Source organism: Cyrtonyx montezumae, unplaced genomic scaffold (assembly GCF_038088225.1).
Source record: "Cyrtonyx montezumae isolate F1298 unplaced genomic scaffold, pur_monq_1.0 scaffold_10, whole genome shotgun sequence".
In the NCBI taxonomy this organism is placed as follows: Eukaryota; Metazoa; Chordata; class Aves; order Galliformes; family Odontophoridae; genus Cyrtonyx; species Cyrtonyx montezumae.
Window position 1 is genome coordinate 28,556,482 of NW_027071826.1, and position 18,337 is coordinate 28,574,818.

General features: G+C 35.8%; 1 protein-coding gene across 1 annotated transcript in view; it reads left to right on the plus strand.

The window, feature by feature from the left end:
- Positions 1–598: 598 nt before the first annotated feature.
- Positions 599–18,337, plus strand: part of RYR3 (ryanodine receptor 3) — a 176,318-nt gene continuing 158,579 nt past the window's right edge. The window contains exon 1 of the mRNA XM_065754366.1: positions 599–803. Coding sequence (XP_065610438.1) covers positions 657–803 — 147 coding nt within the window. The 5' untranslated portion in view covers positions 599–656. The remainder of the gene's footprint in view (positions 804–18,337) is intronic.

Below are 18,337 nucleotides of genomic sequence, written 5' to 3' on the forward strand. Positions count from 1 at the left end.
CTCTATGCATATTCACATGCAGTTTTGAAATGCTACAAATAAAATCCTCGTGGTCTGTTGGATATTTACATAAATGCTATTTAAAAGGATAGCAAAAATAACTACACAGGGTAGGTTCACATCATTATCATTTTAGAAATCATATTTGCAGCTGCTTATGCAGGGAATAAAAAATAAGGTAGTTATTGTAAGCAGGATGAAAACATCTGCTGTCAAAATCAGCTTGTAGAATCAGCGTGTCCTATGATGATTTGCATCTTACTGCTGCACAAATCAGTAAAAAACTGAGTTGCCAAATTTGATACATTTCAGTGCAGAACTGGGTACCTTAATCTGTTAAAATGGAAGTGTAAGCTCTGCTTTCATTAGTACTTAGCATTATTGCTGTTGTGTCTAAACTGTCTGAGAAATAAAAAATAAATCAAGCCATCGCAAGCTAGTGATGCATTTAATGCTTCCTGTAATACCTTAACAATAGGGTACTTCTTTATTTATATATGTATTTGCCTCTAGGGTAGAGAGTCAAGAGAGAAAGGGAAAGGAATTGCTATGAGCTGGAAAAGCAGCACAGTTGGTTCTGGCAGTGAGGGGGTTGACTGACAGTCTGCAGTGCAGTGGAGTTTGCTGAGCTCCCTATATGGCTGTGGATTAGCTATATGCTAATACTGATAGGAGAAGAGGAGCTGTACAGAGTGCAGAGAGCTGCCGGTGGAGGCGATCAGAGTCTTAGCAGAGCTGACTCCTCAAGAGCCATGGCTGAAGGGGGTGAAGGAGGGGAAGATGAAATACAGTTCCTACGAACTGTAAGTATCTGCTTTTTACTGGTCGTGTAGTATGTGATTTTATGTCGTGTCTCATTCCTTTTCTGCTGTATTAAAAATAGTGTGGGTTTTTCTTGTGCTGGGCTTTGCCAAATTGGAGAATTGATTTAGTCAGTGGGGAAAAAAAAAAAGCAAGAATGCAGGCTTTAATAACATCAGGTGATCTCAGTGTGTTCTTTCTTGAATCTGCTCAATAGCCAGTTAGGTATAGGGAGACCTATTTCCGCTGTAATCCCCTATGTCTGAAGCATCCGTGTCAACTTTGTACTTGGGTTTCTAAATGCAGCGTGCCAAATATCTGACCTCTGAAACTTCTGTCTAGGTTAGATTTCACTGACATTAACAGAAGCTTTGCAAATAGGAGAGCCTGAAAATGATGAATAATCCAAGCAAGCCCTTCATGACCTCTTTCAATAAACATGCACACAGAAGCACATTTGTGCATAGGGAATACCAACAGATGTCAAAGTGGGGGCTCTGCAAATATTCTGGGATCTTTTCTCTGCTTAAAAGAGGCTTATTTTAAGAGTACATAAGGATTTATTTGGGAAGGGGTGTTAATTAGTGAAATAGCTTTCATTCAGTGTAATTTTCTAAAAAGAGCCCTCACACCATTCTTTCCTAAGGCTTTACACAATTCTAGTATGACAACCAATTTGGACTTATAAGCAAGTAGTGTTCATGCAATAATGTGTGGAAAGAAGATAATGTCCTTTTCATATATCATCTTGTCTCATTCATTATTTTTACCTTGCATGACTAAGAGTGTTTTGTTGTGTAACTAACATGAGGAAAAAAAAAAAAAAAAGATATGCCTGCTCCCTTCTCTTTTCATGCTACCTTCAGATTCATCATGAATAATGTTCCAGAAACTCTCCCCTAGAATTGATATAACTTTAAATGGGTAACTTTCTAAAATAAAACATGTTAAGTGCTGAAAGTAGGAGACTGCAAGCCTAATTTCTAGGAGGCTGGGAAAATTTATTTCTGGCAACAAAATGTTGGAGAGTGGTGATAGTTGCTACTGTTTATACAAACTGGTCAGGTGTGATAAAATGTCATTTCCACTTGTAAACCTGTGAGAATTTCAGTGTGAGGGTGGAATGGATCTTCATAATGAGGAATCTTATCCAACATCCTTCCCCACTGACTCGACTTCTTAAAGAAGTATCTGTGTTACATGGCCTATTAGATTATTGTGCTTGTAGGAAATGGTGCTTTTATCTAAGACTGGAACTTTAAATGAAAATCTTTCGTCCTTTCACTTCCTATGATGTTCCCTTATCTGAAGTCTTTCTCAGTGATGAGAGAAGGTGCTTTGCCTGTTTGTGGGTATCCTGTGCGCTACACGAGATGGCAATTAATGCTGCTGTGACCCATTGTTAAGCTTATAGAACTCTGTTGTGCTTCTGTCCAACAGATAAAGTGCTAAATAGAGATGGGGGCCAAAAAAGATAATCAGCTAGACTATGCAGTAATGTTTATTTTACTTGATGCTAGGAAGTAGTTTTGTATCTTGGGGAGCCCCAACTTCTTTTCTGTGAAGTCTTATGAGTTACTATTGCCTCTTATCAAGCTTCTCCTTCATGGAATAAGGATCACTCATCATTTCATAATAATAAATGACTCCTTTCTTACTGTAAATACTGAATGCCACAGTAATGTAAGCATTCAGTACTTATTACTTACAGCTTTTATTGATGCTATGTGTGTACATGCAAACATGAAGTTCAGAAACTGTTTAGAACTCTTCCAGGGTCATTACTGATTGATAAGGATCTTCTCCAGATTAAAATATTTCTGTGAATTCAAATTGCTAAGGAATATTTCCTGTACTTCTGTAGCTGATTCTTCTTTGGAAATCACTACTATTCCAATTCTTTTAGTTTTGAGACTTAGTTTTTTGAAGAAGTACTCTAGAATGTTATAAAGAACACATTGCTCTCAGAGAAATCTCTGTCATGGTGAGGTATGAAAGATTAAATCACTCTTGATCCTAAAAATATCTTTTTTTTTTTTTTTTTTGAAGAGCAGAAGATTAACTCTTAGCATGATACTTGTATTCATTTCTAGGGAGCAGTGAAGTTGTGGGCATATTAATAAATTTTGATAGCAAGTTTTTCCCTATTGTTTTCTGCTTCAAGATGTTCCTCTTATTTGATTGTCAGCTGTGAGAAAGACAAAGAACTTGAGAAAACAAATTCCAGGGGAGAGGGGTAGAGGTCAAGAACACTTCTGCTGTCATAGTACTAGTAGGTGTTCAGTTCAGTCCCAGTTCTTGGGTAAAGCCTTTATGTGTGTGTATCTCAAAAGAAAGATACTGTTAATTCCCTTTCTTATCTCTTGTTCTTCAACATATTTGCTCAGGATGAATATAGATAAATACATGACACTCTTTTTCCTTATCCTGCTACCTTGTTTTGTTCTGTAATCTTTATTTTGTTTTGTCTCTGTAAAATGACTTGGAGTTGTTTCTTCAGTTTTTAGTAGGTGGCTTTTGTCTCCATTTGACTGGATGTGCAACATATTTGAGAATGCTTCTGTGTCGTGACTGTAAGGGGAAGTGCATAGTATGCAATACCTATCTCTCTTAGTTCCTTACTCTTGTAACATTAGAAACATTATGAAGGGAACATTTCTACAGCATTTATGATTACAGGTATGTTAACCAGTACTGTTTTGAGATAATATGTGGAAGAATGTGGAAAGAACATTATTATCCTTGGCAATGTGCATGAGTGATTGTAGTGTGTTCTCATTTGAGCCTTTACTTTCTTACTAGTGACTTCACTGCTATGATAAGCTGACAGAGTCCTTCCCACTTCAGAAACTGTTCTCAAGCTCTTTGTCATTCCTACTCCTGCCAAATGAATCAAATATGAGGTGATGCCTTGGAATGGATGACTTTTGTGTTCATCTATCAGAAATATCTGTGTTTTCACTTGCTAACATAAAGCATCAATAGAGGTGTCCTGCACTTGAAGTAAAGGAGCAATTTAAATATACTTGTAATGAAGCCTCCCAAAGTTGGAGTCTGAATTGTAGTGGTAATGTTGGTTAGTAGGTGTATTGATTCACTATTTTTTCTGAAATTCGCTGTATCACTATTTATCTATTCAATTTTTCTACTTTAATGAAAATGAACTTTTTTTTAGTTGCTTCATACGGAAAATCATGCCTGATCAACCTGATAACTTTCTATGATGTCATCACTGGCTGGGTAGATGCGAGGAGAGTAGTGAATGTTGAGTACATTGATTTCAGCAAGGCGTTTGGCACTGTCTTCCACAATGTCCTTGTTATGAAACTTAGAAAGTGTGGGAAAGATGAGTGGACAGTGAAGTATATTGACAGCTGGCTGACTGACAGAGCTCAGAGGGAGGTCATCAGCAGCGCAGAGTCTGGTTGGAGGCTTTATAACTAGTAGTGTTCCCTAGGGGTCAGTGCTGGATCCAGTCTTGTTCAACATCTTCATCAGCAACCTGGATGAGGAGATAAGAGTCCATCCTCAGCAAGCTTGCTGATGATACAAAACTGGGATGAGTGGCTGACATATTGGAAGGCTGTGCTACCATTCAACAAGACTTGGACAGACTGGAGGGCTGGGCAGGGAGACACCTGAAGAGGTTTAACATAAGCACGTTTAGAGTTTGCACCTGGAGAAGAATAACTGCATGCATCAGAACAGGTCTGGGAATGACCTGAAGTAGAGGATCTCTGCGGAGAAGGACCTGGGTGTTCTGGTGGACAACAGGTTGGCCACGAGCCAGCAGTGAACCCTTTTGTCCAAGAAGGCCAATGGTATTCTTGGGTGCATTAAAAAGAATGAGACCGACAGATGGGAAAAGGTGATCCTTCCCCTCTATCCTGCCCTCGTGAGGCCTCGTTTAGAATACTGTGTCCAGTTCTAGACTCCTCCATTTGAAAAAGATAGGGATCTTATAGGAGTTCAGTGGAGGGCCAAAAAAGTGATAAAGGGCCTGGATCGTCTCCCATATGGGGAAAGGCTGAGTAACCTGGGTCTGTTCAGCTTAAGGAAAAGAAGACTGAGAAGGGACCTCATAAATATTTATAAATATCTTAAGGGAGGTGGGAGGCACAACTCTTAGTGGTGCGTAGCGACCGGACAAGGAGCAATGGCCTAAAACTTTAATATAGTAAGTTTCATACAAACACGTGGAAGAACTTCTATATTGTGAGGGTGATGTAGCGCTGGAACAGATTGCCCAGAGAGGTTGTTGCGTTTCCTTCTATGAAGATATTCAAGACTGGATGCCTACCTGTGCAACCTATTGTAGAATAACTTAGACCTTATTGTAGAATAATAATTTAGCAGGGAAGTTGGACTTGATGATTTCTTGAGGTCCCTTCTAAGGAGCTCACAGAATCACATAGGTTATTTACTTTAAAGTGAGATTCTTTGCTATGAGTGTTGTAGATGAGATGAGGAAGTTATCTCAGACTTACAATATGAACTGCCTGTTGTGATATGAATTAGGTTTTTTTCAATCATTTTTATTGCTGCCAAATATAGATATAAAAAGTAATAATATACCATGTATTCTTACTTTAGAGGTTTTATTTCTGCTCACCTAAGATTAATGTGGTGCAAACAGTTGTTTAAATACTCTCATGTTTTTATCAGATCTTTGTCCCTAATGTTGTATATCAGTAACGTGTGAAACTGAAGCATTACCATAGTTCATCTTTAATAGTCCAGTGTAATAGTTATGCAGCTAACTAGGGGTCACCTGTGTACTGATACCCTTTTTGAGATCTGTAGCACAGGTCTCTGTGGCTTGATTTGGTAATGCTCACTAGATTAATACTTGCGAAGAAATGCATTGGACAAGCGTCCATGTGTCAGACAGTAATGGAGCATCCTTCTAGTGAGAAGTTTGTTTCAGTAATTGATTAAATACTGGGAAAATATGGAAATTGTTCTCTATGAATTACTTATTATTACATTTATATACGAGCAATAAAAAATCTGACAAAGGCTGAGAATACTTTAAGATCAAATCAATGAAGTCTTCCTGAAGTCTCTGTGGTGGATCTTACAGAGGTTCTGCATGCTACTTGACCAGGTGAATGTATTCCATGGTATTGTCTTCACATTAGTTAGGACATCTGTCTGATGTCACTGAAATGCTTCTCATAATAGAGTAGTTATCTGTTGCTCACCTGCTTTTACAAAGAAAAAAAAAAAGTAAAATGAAAAAAAGAATAGTCTTGAATAAATTTTCAGTTGCTTCTAAGATCAGATGTGTATTAAGAGCTTAATTGACTTTTTCAAGTCAGTGTTAATGTGTTTATCTCTGTGCATTAAACATTCCCATTGTAATTGTATTTCCAGTATTTTTAATAATTGTATAACAGTCTATACTGAAAGAACAACAAATAATTAATTTTCTATATCTTTTCCAATTTGTTTTCTAAAGCAAAGGATCTCAATTACCTCTTTTTTGCTTCTTCAGCTTTAGTCTATTATGAATGCTGCTACTTAGAGTCACTCTTCTTATCTTATTGCTCTTCACTTTCTGCAATAGAAATTGTATATATCGGATGAATTTATCATGAGTTGTATCATCCTTCTATGCAAATAGTGTTGCTCTACTATTGAATTGTTGCACTGATACAGTTGAGAATACACACACTCCCTGTGTGTATTCTCAACTGTATGATTAACTTTGCCCAGCTTGCCACTCTATGTAATACTTCATGATTAAGATTGATAATGATAGATTTTGCCGCTGCTGACACTGTGCGTCATATGCTGTAGTGCACTGTGAGGAGTTATTTTTGATTAGATATAAATACAAGATCTGCAATGTTGCAGCCCCTTTTCAAGGCAGAATCTGAAGCAAAATCTCTGTTGCAGTATAAGCACTACGGTCACGCCTTCAAGACTGTAGATCGTGTCTGGTTTTTGCTGTGGACATATTAGTTTTATATCTATATCAGAGCTTTTGAATTCATTTGTACTCTTAATTGCTTTTTTGGGATGAAATCATCTCATTTAGGCAAATGTTTCAGGCTCTGGGCAAGCAAGGAACAGTTCTTTGGGAAAACTGCACCATGTTTGGATGTAAATTGAAACACATTTCTTAAGTAGTTTGATAAGTTTAATGTGATGAAAGTTGTTTGAAATCTAATTAACATTTGAAATTTTCTGGCTTAAGGTTTGTTCCAAGATTTTGGTACAAATATATAGAAAAAATAAAATTGAAATACTTCTGCCATCAGATCTTCCCATTAAAATAAGGTAGCAGACAAAGACAAAAGGGAATATATAAAGGCAGTAAGAAGATATCCACTATGCTGCTAAGTAGTAGTTTTTGCATTCTAGTTCCAGAAACAATTATAAAATAAATTTACTGGTGTAATGAGGGAAAAATGAAATGTCAAGTTGATAGTTTATCAAAAGAATGTAAGGGAAGGCAGAAAGGAGAAAAGGCGAATATGTTTTTAAAAGATGAGACAAGTGAAGACTTATGTCATGATCCATCAGTGAATGGTAGATGAGTTCATGACAGCCTTCTAAAAGTGCTAATATTAAAGGTTGGTGATGGTACCTGTGTTTGGTTTGTTTCCTTGACACCTGTCTTAAATTTTTTTAGTATGGATCTAAACAAGTGACTGTAATTCTAGGTTGTTTTCTTTTTTTTCTTCCATAAGGAAATAAAGCAATATAACTAAAAGACGCATTGCACAACAATGCATATTACATTATATGTGAAGATCTAAAATCTAAAGCCACATCAATTAAACATGCAAGCTTCTTTTCAATACTGACAACAGAAGTTTTTCTCATGTCAGTAACAATTTTCTCCTCAATTAGCTATATGCACTGAAGTTATGGACATGCCTCTCTCTAGTTTTCCAGTGATCATTGATGAGTTGCTATTCTTTATGGAACCTGACCCAGTTTATACTGTTTAAAGAATAGCACTGCATTAAAGTAAATTAGAATATTGCTTTACTACTATGTCTTTCTTCAGCTTAAATTCAAAAGTTGCTATTTAAATAAGAGATAAGTGCATGAGCTAGAACATTCTGCATGTAGGTTGTTGCAAAATGATTGTAAGACTGAATATAATTGTGTTAGGTTTAGCTCTCTGTTGGCTTCCCCCTTTCTCTTATCGGTAATAAAGCTTTTCTGCTGAAATAGCATCAAATTTATTATGAGCACACCTCAGAAAATTAAATTTTTTTGTAGGACCTGTGACCATGCAATAATCCTAAGTGAATACTGCAGGCATGTATTTTTCCTTTTTCCCCTAGTCCAATTGTTGGCTTTCGTGGGTATTGATTCCTGCTCAAACTCTACTTCTGTATTTCTGAAGGAGCAGTTAGTATCTTCAGTAATTAACTACTGTGGTTCCCACGGTTCTATAGAATGCAACAAGTGGATAGTGTGATCTCTGTGCCTTTTTTCTTAATCCTCTCCCTTACTGACTGGATATGATTCATACTGAAACACAGCTGTTTCTTTCTCAGTTCCCATGGCAGTGCTGCGACCACACTGCCAATTGTTGCCAGGTGCATTAGAGGTAGAGAGGAGAAATAAATTTGGCACATAGTTATTTAGAATACATTGAATTCAGTCACAGGGTGCTGGTTTAAAGTTGTGTATTTCTTGACTTTATTCATGAAATATGTATTTTTCCGAATGTGTATTCATAGCATTACAGATGCATAGTAAGTACAGTTCTCGGTCAATCTTCTCTATTTAGGAAAACAGTCACAAACATGCTCATTAAAAAGAAAATAAAAATAATAAAAAAACCCAACAAAACAGTAGACATTAAATTATGCATCAATGAACAATTAGGTTAATTGCTAAATTTATAGATTTCATAGTATTCTATTTTTAATGTCATTATGGAGTCATCAGATAGTTGTGTAGACATATGAGCTAATCCTGTTAGAAAGATTTTGGAAAATACATGTACCTGTAGGGACAGCAAATGATCTTAGAAAATTGGAAGGCATCATGTAAGAGAAAATGCATCAAAAACTTGAATATGTGTCTTAAATCTTAATCCCTGTAGACATCAGTTTGCACTAGCAAAACAACATACGTTTTTAATTGATGTACTTCTGCTAAAGTTGCTGTAGCGTGAAGAAAGAGTAAGCAGCTATGCACCTCTTTGGCTATGATCAAGCTCATTAGTACATTCAGAGACGCTTGTGGGAAAGACAGGGGGACTATACCTGCCCTCATTAAAAAGCTGGAAATCTGAAGTAGATATTTATTGATTACTGTATAGATTACTATTGTCCACTTTTATGAAGTATTTTTTTTTTCTGAGAAGAAAAACAATTGTTTTCTAGAAAACTGGTAACACTTCATGGCTGACAACTTTTACTCTCTTTTCTAAACGTTTAACAGCACGAATATTTACTAAGACATGAAAGTAAAGAATCAACAATATATTTGGCTAGTAAGAAAAAAATCTTTTTTTTATTACTTTAAAATATTTGTTTAAATTATAAAAGTTTTGACAGGATTTTTTAAAATTCATATTGCATTGATAATAGAATAGATTCTTCTCCCTCTCTCCCCTCTCATCTCCCAGGTAACTTCATCAAAACCAAAATATCAGCATCCTTTGAAACAAATGTAACAATGTGAATTCTTGTCAATAGTGTAAAGAAAAGAAAGTCCCAGGGAATCAATCCAAACAAAATCCTTTATTAATTACCTGTACAAACAATAGAACTTAACTCAGGCTTCAACCAGCTGTTCAGTAGCAGCTGCAGAACGAATTTAAACCATTGAAGATTTAACGTGCTTTCAAATTGCATCAGCAGGATTGTATCCAAAAGGGAGTACAAGGAACATCATGCTTAGCATATAAATTAAAATGCCTTAGGTCATTCACTAAAATGCTTAAGGCCAAATGATTTCTATCTCCCAAGACTCCCTGTGAAGTTCATTGTACTGTATCATAGTCTGTTTATAAGGAAAATTCCCAGAATGCACACATACTTGGTGCATATTACAGGTATTTAATATCAGTAATTTGTAGAATTCAGAAAATGTTTTATGTGTAGAAATAGTGTACTTAGCAAGTATACCAATATCAGTTAAAATTTTGTTTTTAAAACAATAATTAGAAAAGAAAAGCATTTTTCCTGATAACTGAAAGTATTATGTTCTAAACTACTAGCTTAACTTTCTACTCTAATGCATGTCTGTTTCTGTGGCACTTTCTAAAAAGTGAAAATAAATAGATTTCTAGTTTCCATATAGTCAAAACTGTGAAGAGTTTAGGAGACATTAGTCTGATTATGCATGTTATGTTTTCATTTCCTTTCTATTCACTTTTTCATACTGTAGGCATGAAGACTGTGTTAAATATTGTCTATAACTGCAAAGAAGTGCTATAGGGATTAATAAATGCAGTTTCCTGATCAGTCACTGTCTGTGGGAAGTGAATAATGACTGCACTAAAAATATTAAACAAAGACTTGGAACAAACTTTGTATTTTTTCCTTTATTTTGTATGTTCTAGTTACATACATTAGGATTAATCAGAAACAAGATTATTAAAATGTATAGAAGAAAAATTAACTTCCCAGTTTGCAAATTCTAAACATTTCCTGTAAGATTTGTGATTGGCTATAGGCTGATTTTGTTTCCATGATGTCATTACTTGCCTTCTTAGAAAGGTTTTACTCATCTCTTAAAAGTAATTTTATCCAAAAACAGTAGTATTCAGCTCTCATTATCTTTATTTTGATTGTATTATTTTTTTCACATGAAAGTAGTTTATGAAGTCTTATATAAATGCTATTACAGGAATTGGCTGATGGTGACATGCTATTTTGGTGACTGAATCACTCAGCAGTTTTCTCTACTCACTCTACTGGATCTTGATCTCTCAATGTGAGGTTTTATATCTAAAGTGGTGTAATCTTGGGTGCATGTTTAGTCTGTGGGCAGGTAGCTGCAGTGCAGCCCTGCAGAAAGGGATCTGGGCATTTGGAGTGATGGAGAGCTCAGTGAGTCACCAGTGTGCCTTGGGAAAAAAAAGGACCAGCAGCATCCTGAATTGAGTTAAGCAGATTATAATTAACTATGAAAATAAATAATTCTCCTACTATGCTCAGCGTTGGTACAGCCTCACCCCAAGTATTATGTACAGTTTTGGGCTCCACAATACGAGAAGTGTATAGAAACACTAGGCAATGTCCCAAGAAGAGCAATGATTACAGTAAAAGATCTAGGTAGTGTGACTTATGAGGACCAGTTAAAGATACTTGGTTTGTTCAACTCAGAGAAGGCTGAAGGAGAGGTGACCTCATTACTGCCTATGGAGTACAAGGGCAAGTGCTGATCTCTCTGGTGACTGTGACATAATGTGAGGGAATGTTATGGGACTGTGTCAGGGGAGGGTCAGGTTGGGTATTAGGAAAAAAGTTTTCACTGAAACTGTGATCACACAGTGGAAAAGGCACTGCACAGTCGTGCACACAGCCTCAAGCCTGTCAGAGTTCAAGAAGCATTAGGACAGTATTCCTGGGTTGATGATTTAGCTTGAAAAGTTGCCTTATGTGGAGTCAGGAGCTGGACTTCAATTGTTGAAAGTCTTTTTCATCTCATGTTACTCTATTCTGTTCAATATGATGCTCAAACAGAAGCTTAATTTTCAGACAAATAAGTATTCTAACTGGAATCATTGATAATTACTGTAGAAGTTTCAATTAAGCCTTACCAAACTGAAATTTGGCTGTTTTAGTGAGCTTTCTGTTGTGAAAATCCTTTCAAGAAGTTCCATCAATCAATATAAACATCTTCCTTCAGTCACTGGGACTGCCCATTATTCATTCATGCTTTGTGTCTGGTTTTTGTTTTTTTTTAATGAATTATTGTGTATTGCAGTTTTGCTTAAGATAGCTGTTAACTTTTAAAAATTGCTTTCACTTTAATGGGGGTAATCTAAAATTTTGGTTCTCATACATATTCAAAATCTTGCAAACTGTAAAATTAAGTGATGTTGCATCTCATACTGTGCTAGTTGTTGTGAATGTAGAATCTTTGGATAATATGGTTACCTTTGAATTTATGTTGTTTCAAGCTCCTAAAATCTTTTTTTCCTTAGTAAAGATGCTGATGTATTTTATGTAATATATATAGAATTTTAAAAAGGAATTTGAATTTTATGTAGATGAGAACAGAAATAGTTTCTTTGTAAATACAAAAAAAGCTTTGGTAATTAGAAGCATGTCAAACTAAATTTATGTTCTACAAGAGAAGAAGTAAGCACTTACAGGATGAAACATTAGCTAGATATTTTCATAGAAATATATATAATGCTTTTTCCTGAGAGGAGTATGGGATGTGGGGTTATTTTCTTCATCACTGATGTGTACAGTATTTCTCCTGCTGTTATTTCATTTAATGTGCAAAATAGAGATCAAGGTATTCAGCTTGGCTTCATTAAGGACTACTCTTGCTTTACTCATGTGAATCAGCATGACTTTCAAAACTTTCAAATACACGTTTTACACCAAATTTCCTTTATGCACAAAATTAATGCATCAGCTATTCTGTTTGCTTGCTCTTATGGTTATAAAAGCTAAAAACACATAGCAGCTACTAAAGCCACTAGAGAGAAACAAATGTTGAAGTCTAAAAGATTTTCAACATTGTTTTGAACAGATTGTTCCACCTTTGTAAAAATATTTTCTGTTCACTGAGTTGTTAAACAATGAGATTGAAAGGGTAGTTTGTATGGAGATTATCAGAATGTTTTCTTAAGTGGAAGGTTTTAATGGAGGTGATAGTGTCAAATATTTGCATTTTTCCTTAGCAGGGAGGAGAGAAATGGCTTTTCTTACTAAGGCTCTTTTTCATTTTTGTTTTGTTTGAAATGCCATGATTTGATGACATAACATGAATGGTTTAGCTAGCCTAACTGCAGATATCTTACTGAAGATGGTCCTTTACTGCTCACCAGTGCAGTTATTTTTTCTTGTCATAAACAGAAGAAACAATGAACTATAAAGCTGTATCCATTGGTTCTTTATTATTTGGGGAAAGAAAATCCTCTCTGAGTATAGATGAATTGAGAAGTGTTGTCTCTCTGTGATTAATTTCGAATTCAGGAAGCTTGATGGTATGGAAGATTCCAGATTCGTCCTGAGCATGTCATTTTTATTTCATGACAGGAGTTTGTTTTTGTTAGAAAGATTTAGCTATTTTTATTTGCCAGGGATCTTCCCTAGTCATCTTCTCTCATGATTGACCTTAGGCTTAAATAATATCATTGACTAAATAAGGGCCTGTATATAAGGCTTAAATTGTCAATTAGAGTGGTAATGTGACCTTTTCTATCCTGGCCAGTATGCACATCTTCTAGAATCATAAATCACAGAATTTTCTAGTGTGATATTTGGTCACCACAACATAGAAAATAGAAGGAAGAATTTTTAAGGAAAAAAAAGCTAGATTATAGTGATATTTTTTTATAGATAATTTGTTATGTCAGGAGAATTGTTCTAGTGCTGCTTAAAAATGAAATGCATAATGGTACAGCTCTGTCATGTATTCTTGTAAACAAGCTTTATCCTAACACATTTGCTTCTTCTGTCTTTCAAATCTGTGTTTCTCTGGTAGTCTAAAGAAACTGACTGGTAGTAAAATTCAGTCATGACATGTGAGCTAATGGAAAATTATCCTAGCCTGTAGCTACTTCTAAAAAACTTTTTGTGTGAGCTTCCCTCAAATCTTCAGCACCTTGGGCAAACCACAGGGAAACACCTTATCAGCCAGCTGTATAACTTAGCTACCTCTGCACTGGATTAACATACAAACTTCTCTGTACTGTTTTCTTATCATTTCTTGAGCCAGGTGTTTTGACAGTGAACTGGAAGTCATTGAGCTATTCTTTAAGTGCTGCTGCAGAGGACAGAGGTAAAATTACAGTAATTCCTTACTGAGAAGTGAGCGTTTTACACAATATATCAAAAGTAGTGAGCTTTTGGCAGTACTGAATTAATCCACTGGATCAAGTCACAGTCCAGGTGCTGTTCGCTTTGGGGGCAGTGTCTTAAAGGTAATTCAGTCCGCTTTTGTTTGAGCAGAGGTTTCTATAATCAGAAATGGCTGATCATTGTTTGGTTTCTTGAATGGTTCTCTGGTTTCTCTGGATTCTCTGGTTCTGAACTTTTTTTATACCAACATTTTTCATAACTATGAAGTTAGTGTTTTGATTGATGGCTTGTAATCATTTTGAGTATAAACAGGAAGGCCAGTTACTGTATTTGAGATACTGCTTCTAACAATGTTAGATGATGAGATACTGTTCTAAAATATCAGTCTGAAGCAGTAGCAACACTTGGTTCTCCTAGAGCATTTCTTCTCTTACAATGTTCATAGAATCACGGGCTCATATAATGGTTTGGGTTGGAAGGGACCTTTAAGATCATGTAGTTCTAACACCCTTGCTATAAGCAGGGATACCTCCCTCTAGACCAGGTTGCTCAAAGCCCCATCCAGCCTGGCCTTGAATGCTTCCAGGAAAGGGGCATCCACAGCTTCACTGGGCAACCTGTTCCAGTGCCTCATCACCCGCACAGTAAAGAATTAATTCCAAAGATCTAGTCTGAATCTACCCTCTTCCAGTTTAAAACTATTTCACCTTGTCCTGTCACTACCTGCCCTTATAAAAAGTTATGTTATATACATATAAAAATTGCTGTTCACTCGTTACTTTGTCTAGTGGATCTTGTGACTACTGGTTGTGCTTGTTTCAGTGGCTGGAGGTTGTGACTTTACATTTAATTGTAAGTTACTGTCGTGTTCAGATGCAGAACTGGATAAAATTTAGCATGTTTGCATAAAGGTCAGTCCTTTGTAGTTACAGGTGATAAAATACACTGTTGCCTAATAACTAGTTAGAAAACTGGTCGTTAATGTAGAGCTTACAAGTTATAAAAGAAGATACCTATGTTGGATAGGCAAAGCTAATCAGATTTATATATTTCTGCATTTATATAAACATTTGCTTGAAAAAATATGATTTTATATTAAATAAGTAGTATGACCATCCTTATGCAGTTGTAATTTCAGTCTAGTGAAATTACTTGGCCAAACTGGAGAGATTTATCTCAAGTGAACCATAACAGAAAACTGTACTTAGCATAATTAATGTGCTCTGACAAAGGACTCTGTGAATCTTTACAACTGTTCATCAAGCTGTTGTTCATGTATGCAATCAAAATTTTGTCTGGTACCTGTAACTGAATATACTGAATATTTTTGCAAGCCATGTTTCTGTATTTGAGGCTTTTGATTTAAATATTTTTGCAAGCCATTTTTCTGTATTTGAGGCTTTTGATTTAAGAATGTATAATACTCTTGCATCCAGACAAGGACTAGGGTTTGCTTGGTGCTGTACAAACAGAGGAACACGATATATTCTGTGATTCAAATTTTCTTATCAGTAAGTGGAGAGGCTGCAGGTGAGCAGGGAAGGAGAAGGGTATTTTGATAGGTGAGAGAAGGAGTAAATCTTTCTGGATATAGAAGAGATGTAACAAACAGATAAAAGTACTTTGCATAGGTCGCTGAGCCAATCTTTTTCTATTTGTTTGTTTTGTCAGCACTTGTGTTTTTCAGAAGCATACTGTTTGAAACAAAGTGAGCAAGCAAAAAAGCCTTTACTGTCAACTTAGAAGGTAGAATTTGAAATACCACTGTAGCTTGTCTATAATCCCAAAACTTCTGCATCAAGGTTAGAACCGTAGACAGATTTGTCACTTGCAGAACAATCCTCCAGTAACACAAAGGCCATTCACAATCAGTAATTGTTTATGAACAGTGCAACATTAGAAGAAAATGTCAGCAAGTCTCTGATTTACAGGAATGTCATCATTTTAATATGCTTATACTTGCTATGTGAGATAGTGAGATATTTTTACCTACATCTAGTGGATATCCAGGGTAGTCCTGAAGTTGAGTGACTTATACAGATAATGAAAATTTGTGATGAAGCTGGAAAAGACAGTCAGGTGCCATGAGTGCAGAATTGCAGCTTAACTGCTGTAAAGGGCTTTTCCATGGCCATGTGCTAGTTTATTTCTGTGGACTGTAGACTAGCTTATACTAAAAATTTCCCTGAAAATGAGACTATGCCTTATCACCATGCCTTTAGTATTAAAAACAAAAAAGGTGTACTATAAATTTAGCCTTGTGATTACAGATGTTAGAAAACACTTTTTTTGGGAGCATTATTAACCATGACTGAGAGGGAGAAAATAAAGAGACTTTGTTAAAGACTCTCTTGCCCTACTACTGAAAGGCAATTTTTATAGTTAACAGGCTTTCAGGCATGGAACACCATTTATGTGATCAAATTCAACAGCAAGAATGCAGTTCCAAAGAATCTGGAAGACTAAAAGCAAACTTACCTTTTTTCTGTTACATTCACATTAAACTATACCCTTCAGTTTATTTATAATTACTTCTTATAGAAACAAAAGATTCTATTAGAATGATAGTCTTTCATCGCATAAGAAACTTCCTTACAGTTCTCAGACAAAAATTGGAAAGTCTTTGGCTGAAATATAATCACAGAATAACCTAGTCTGAGGTGACCAAAAGGATTACCAGGTTCAGCTCCTAGTTTCACACAGGATCACATAAAAACTAAACCATAGTTCTTGTCCAAATGTTTTTGAGCTCCAGCAGGCTTGGTGACCACTACCCTCTGGAAACTCTTTAGTACCCATCCACCATTTCAGTAAAATAAGTGATAAAGCCTTTAAAAATCCTACCCTCAAACTTCCACTTGCAGGTGGAATTTAAGTGACCTAATAAAGCCTAAAAGTGGTGCAGTTATTTAGCTGCCTGTGTGCTTCCAACAAATGTTTCAAAATGCTGTTTTTTTTTTTTGTTTTTTTTTTTTCTATGGGATTCTTAGCTCCATGGCAACCATATTCAGTTTTAACTCTTAAGGAATCTTGTGAATGTAGAGGAAACACTCCCTCTTATCCAATGATTAAATCTATTTCTGTCCCTTTTTAGCTGTCTGCATTTCCTTTGTACCTCTTCTAAGCAAGGTTTTGTCAAGTATAAATAAAAGCGGTCCTCTGATATAGGCTGCCGTTACTTCAGAATAATTCTTCATGTTTTCCTCCTGAGTAAATAGAGAAAAGCACTGTAAGGACAAAGGAATGTTAAGATGATGATTCAAGTGTAGTCTTATATGCAGGAACAGTACCACTGTCACCTTTGAAGGACATCAGTAAAATATTGTGATGAGTATGGAAATATTCTTGTATGAAGTGATGTTGAAGTAATTCTAACCTTTAGAAAAGGAACAGTGCTGTGGCAAAAACAATCAGTTGTATAACAAAAATTTTAAAGGTGGAAGATGACATTACAAAAATCTTTAAGTAGAAGTTACCCTTAGAAAAAAAATTACAAGAGAATATAGATTTTAGAATAATAAATTGACAAGGTATTTGTAAGCAGTTCTACATTCTAATAGTGGGTGTAGAACAAAGTAACTACTTTGACTTTATTTAGCGTGAAATTTCCAGAATAACATTTTAAGAGAATTTATATTTTCACATTTGCATGGTAATTTGTAGAGTATAAAAGAATGGGGAGAGTAGGGGGGGATTATGTGGCTGACTTTGAATATATTCTAATATACAGAAAACAATGTATGTTGAGAAAATTCAGACTAACAATTATTGTTATCTTAGAATTAGGAATCTGTCTTTCTTGGGGGAAGCTAACAAGAAAGATTGGTGGGAGAGCAGCCCTGCAGGAAGGAATCTTGGGGGTACTGATTCCCCAGCAGTCTGAATACGAGCCAGAAGTGTGCCCTGGCAGAAAAGTGGCAAGCTGCCCTTTGCAGTGTATTATGCATGGCCGACTGGTCACAGGAGGTGATTCTCCCACTGTATTTAGTGTTGGTGCAACTCCACCTTGAATACTGTGCTCTCTACAACATACTCAGGATGGGGTGCAGACTGTTTAATGATAATGACACTAACTACATAGATATGATGTAACCTTTCTGGCAGGATGCAGCAGGTATTTCACTTTTTATCATTATTGGTAATTACAGTGACTTACCTATATGTTTTCAATATACTTTGAGAAAATAAATGCAAAAACTACTAGTAGTCATTTGATTAAACTGTACCTTTAGTACTGCATAGGCATGTCCAAGCATCTTTTGAAGGGTCTACAAGGAGCAGAGTCTACTGACTCTGGGCGTCAGTCTCTGCCAGTGCTCTGTCACCCACACAGCATATGAGTGCTTCCTAATGTTCCAAGTTGTGCCTGTTACCTCTTCTCACAGAAATGGGCATAAAATCTTATTTTCTAGGTGGTAGTGTTTGGACAATAGTTTTCAAAATGGAGACTTATTATTTTTTAATCAGATACAGCTTGAGATGAATACTTTTTTTTTTTAAGGTCTCATAAAATGTCAGAGAAGTAATCATTAAGGACAGCTAGTATGTTTGTAATCTTTAATCGTGTCTAT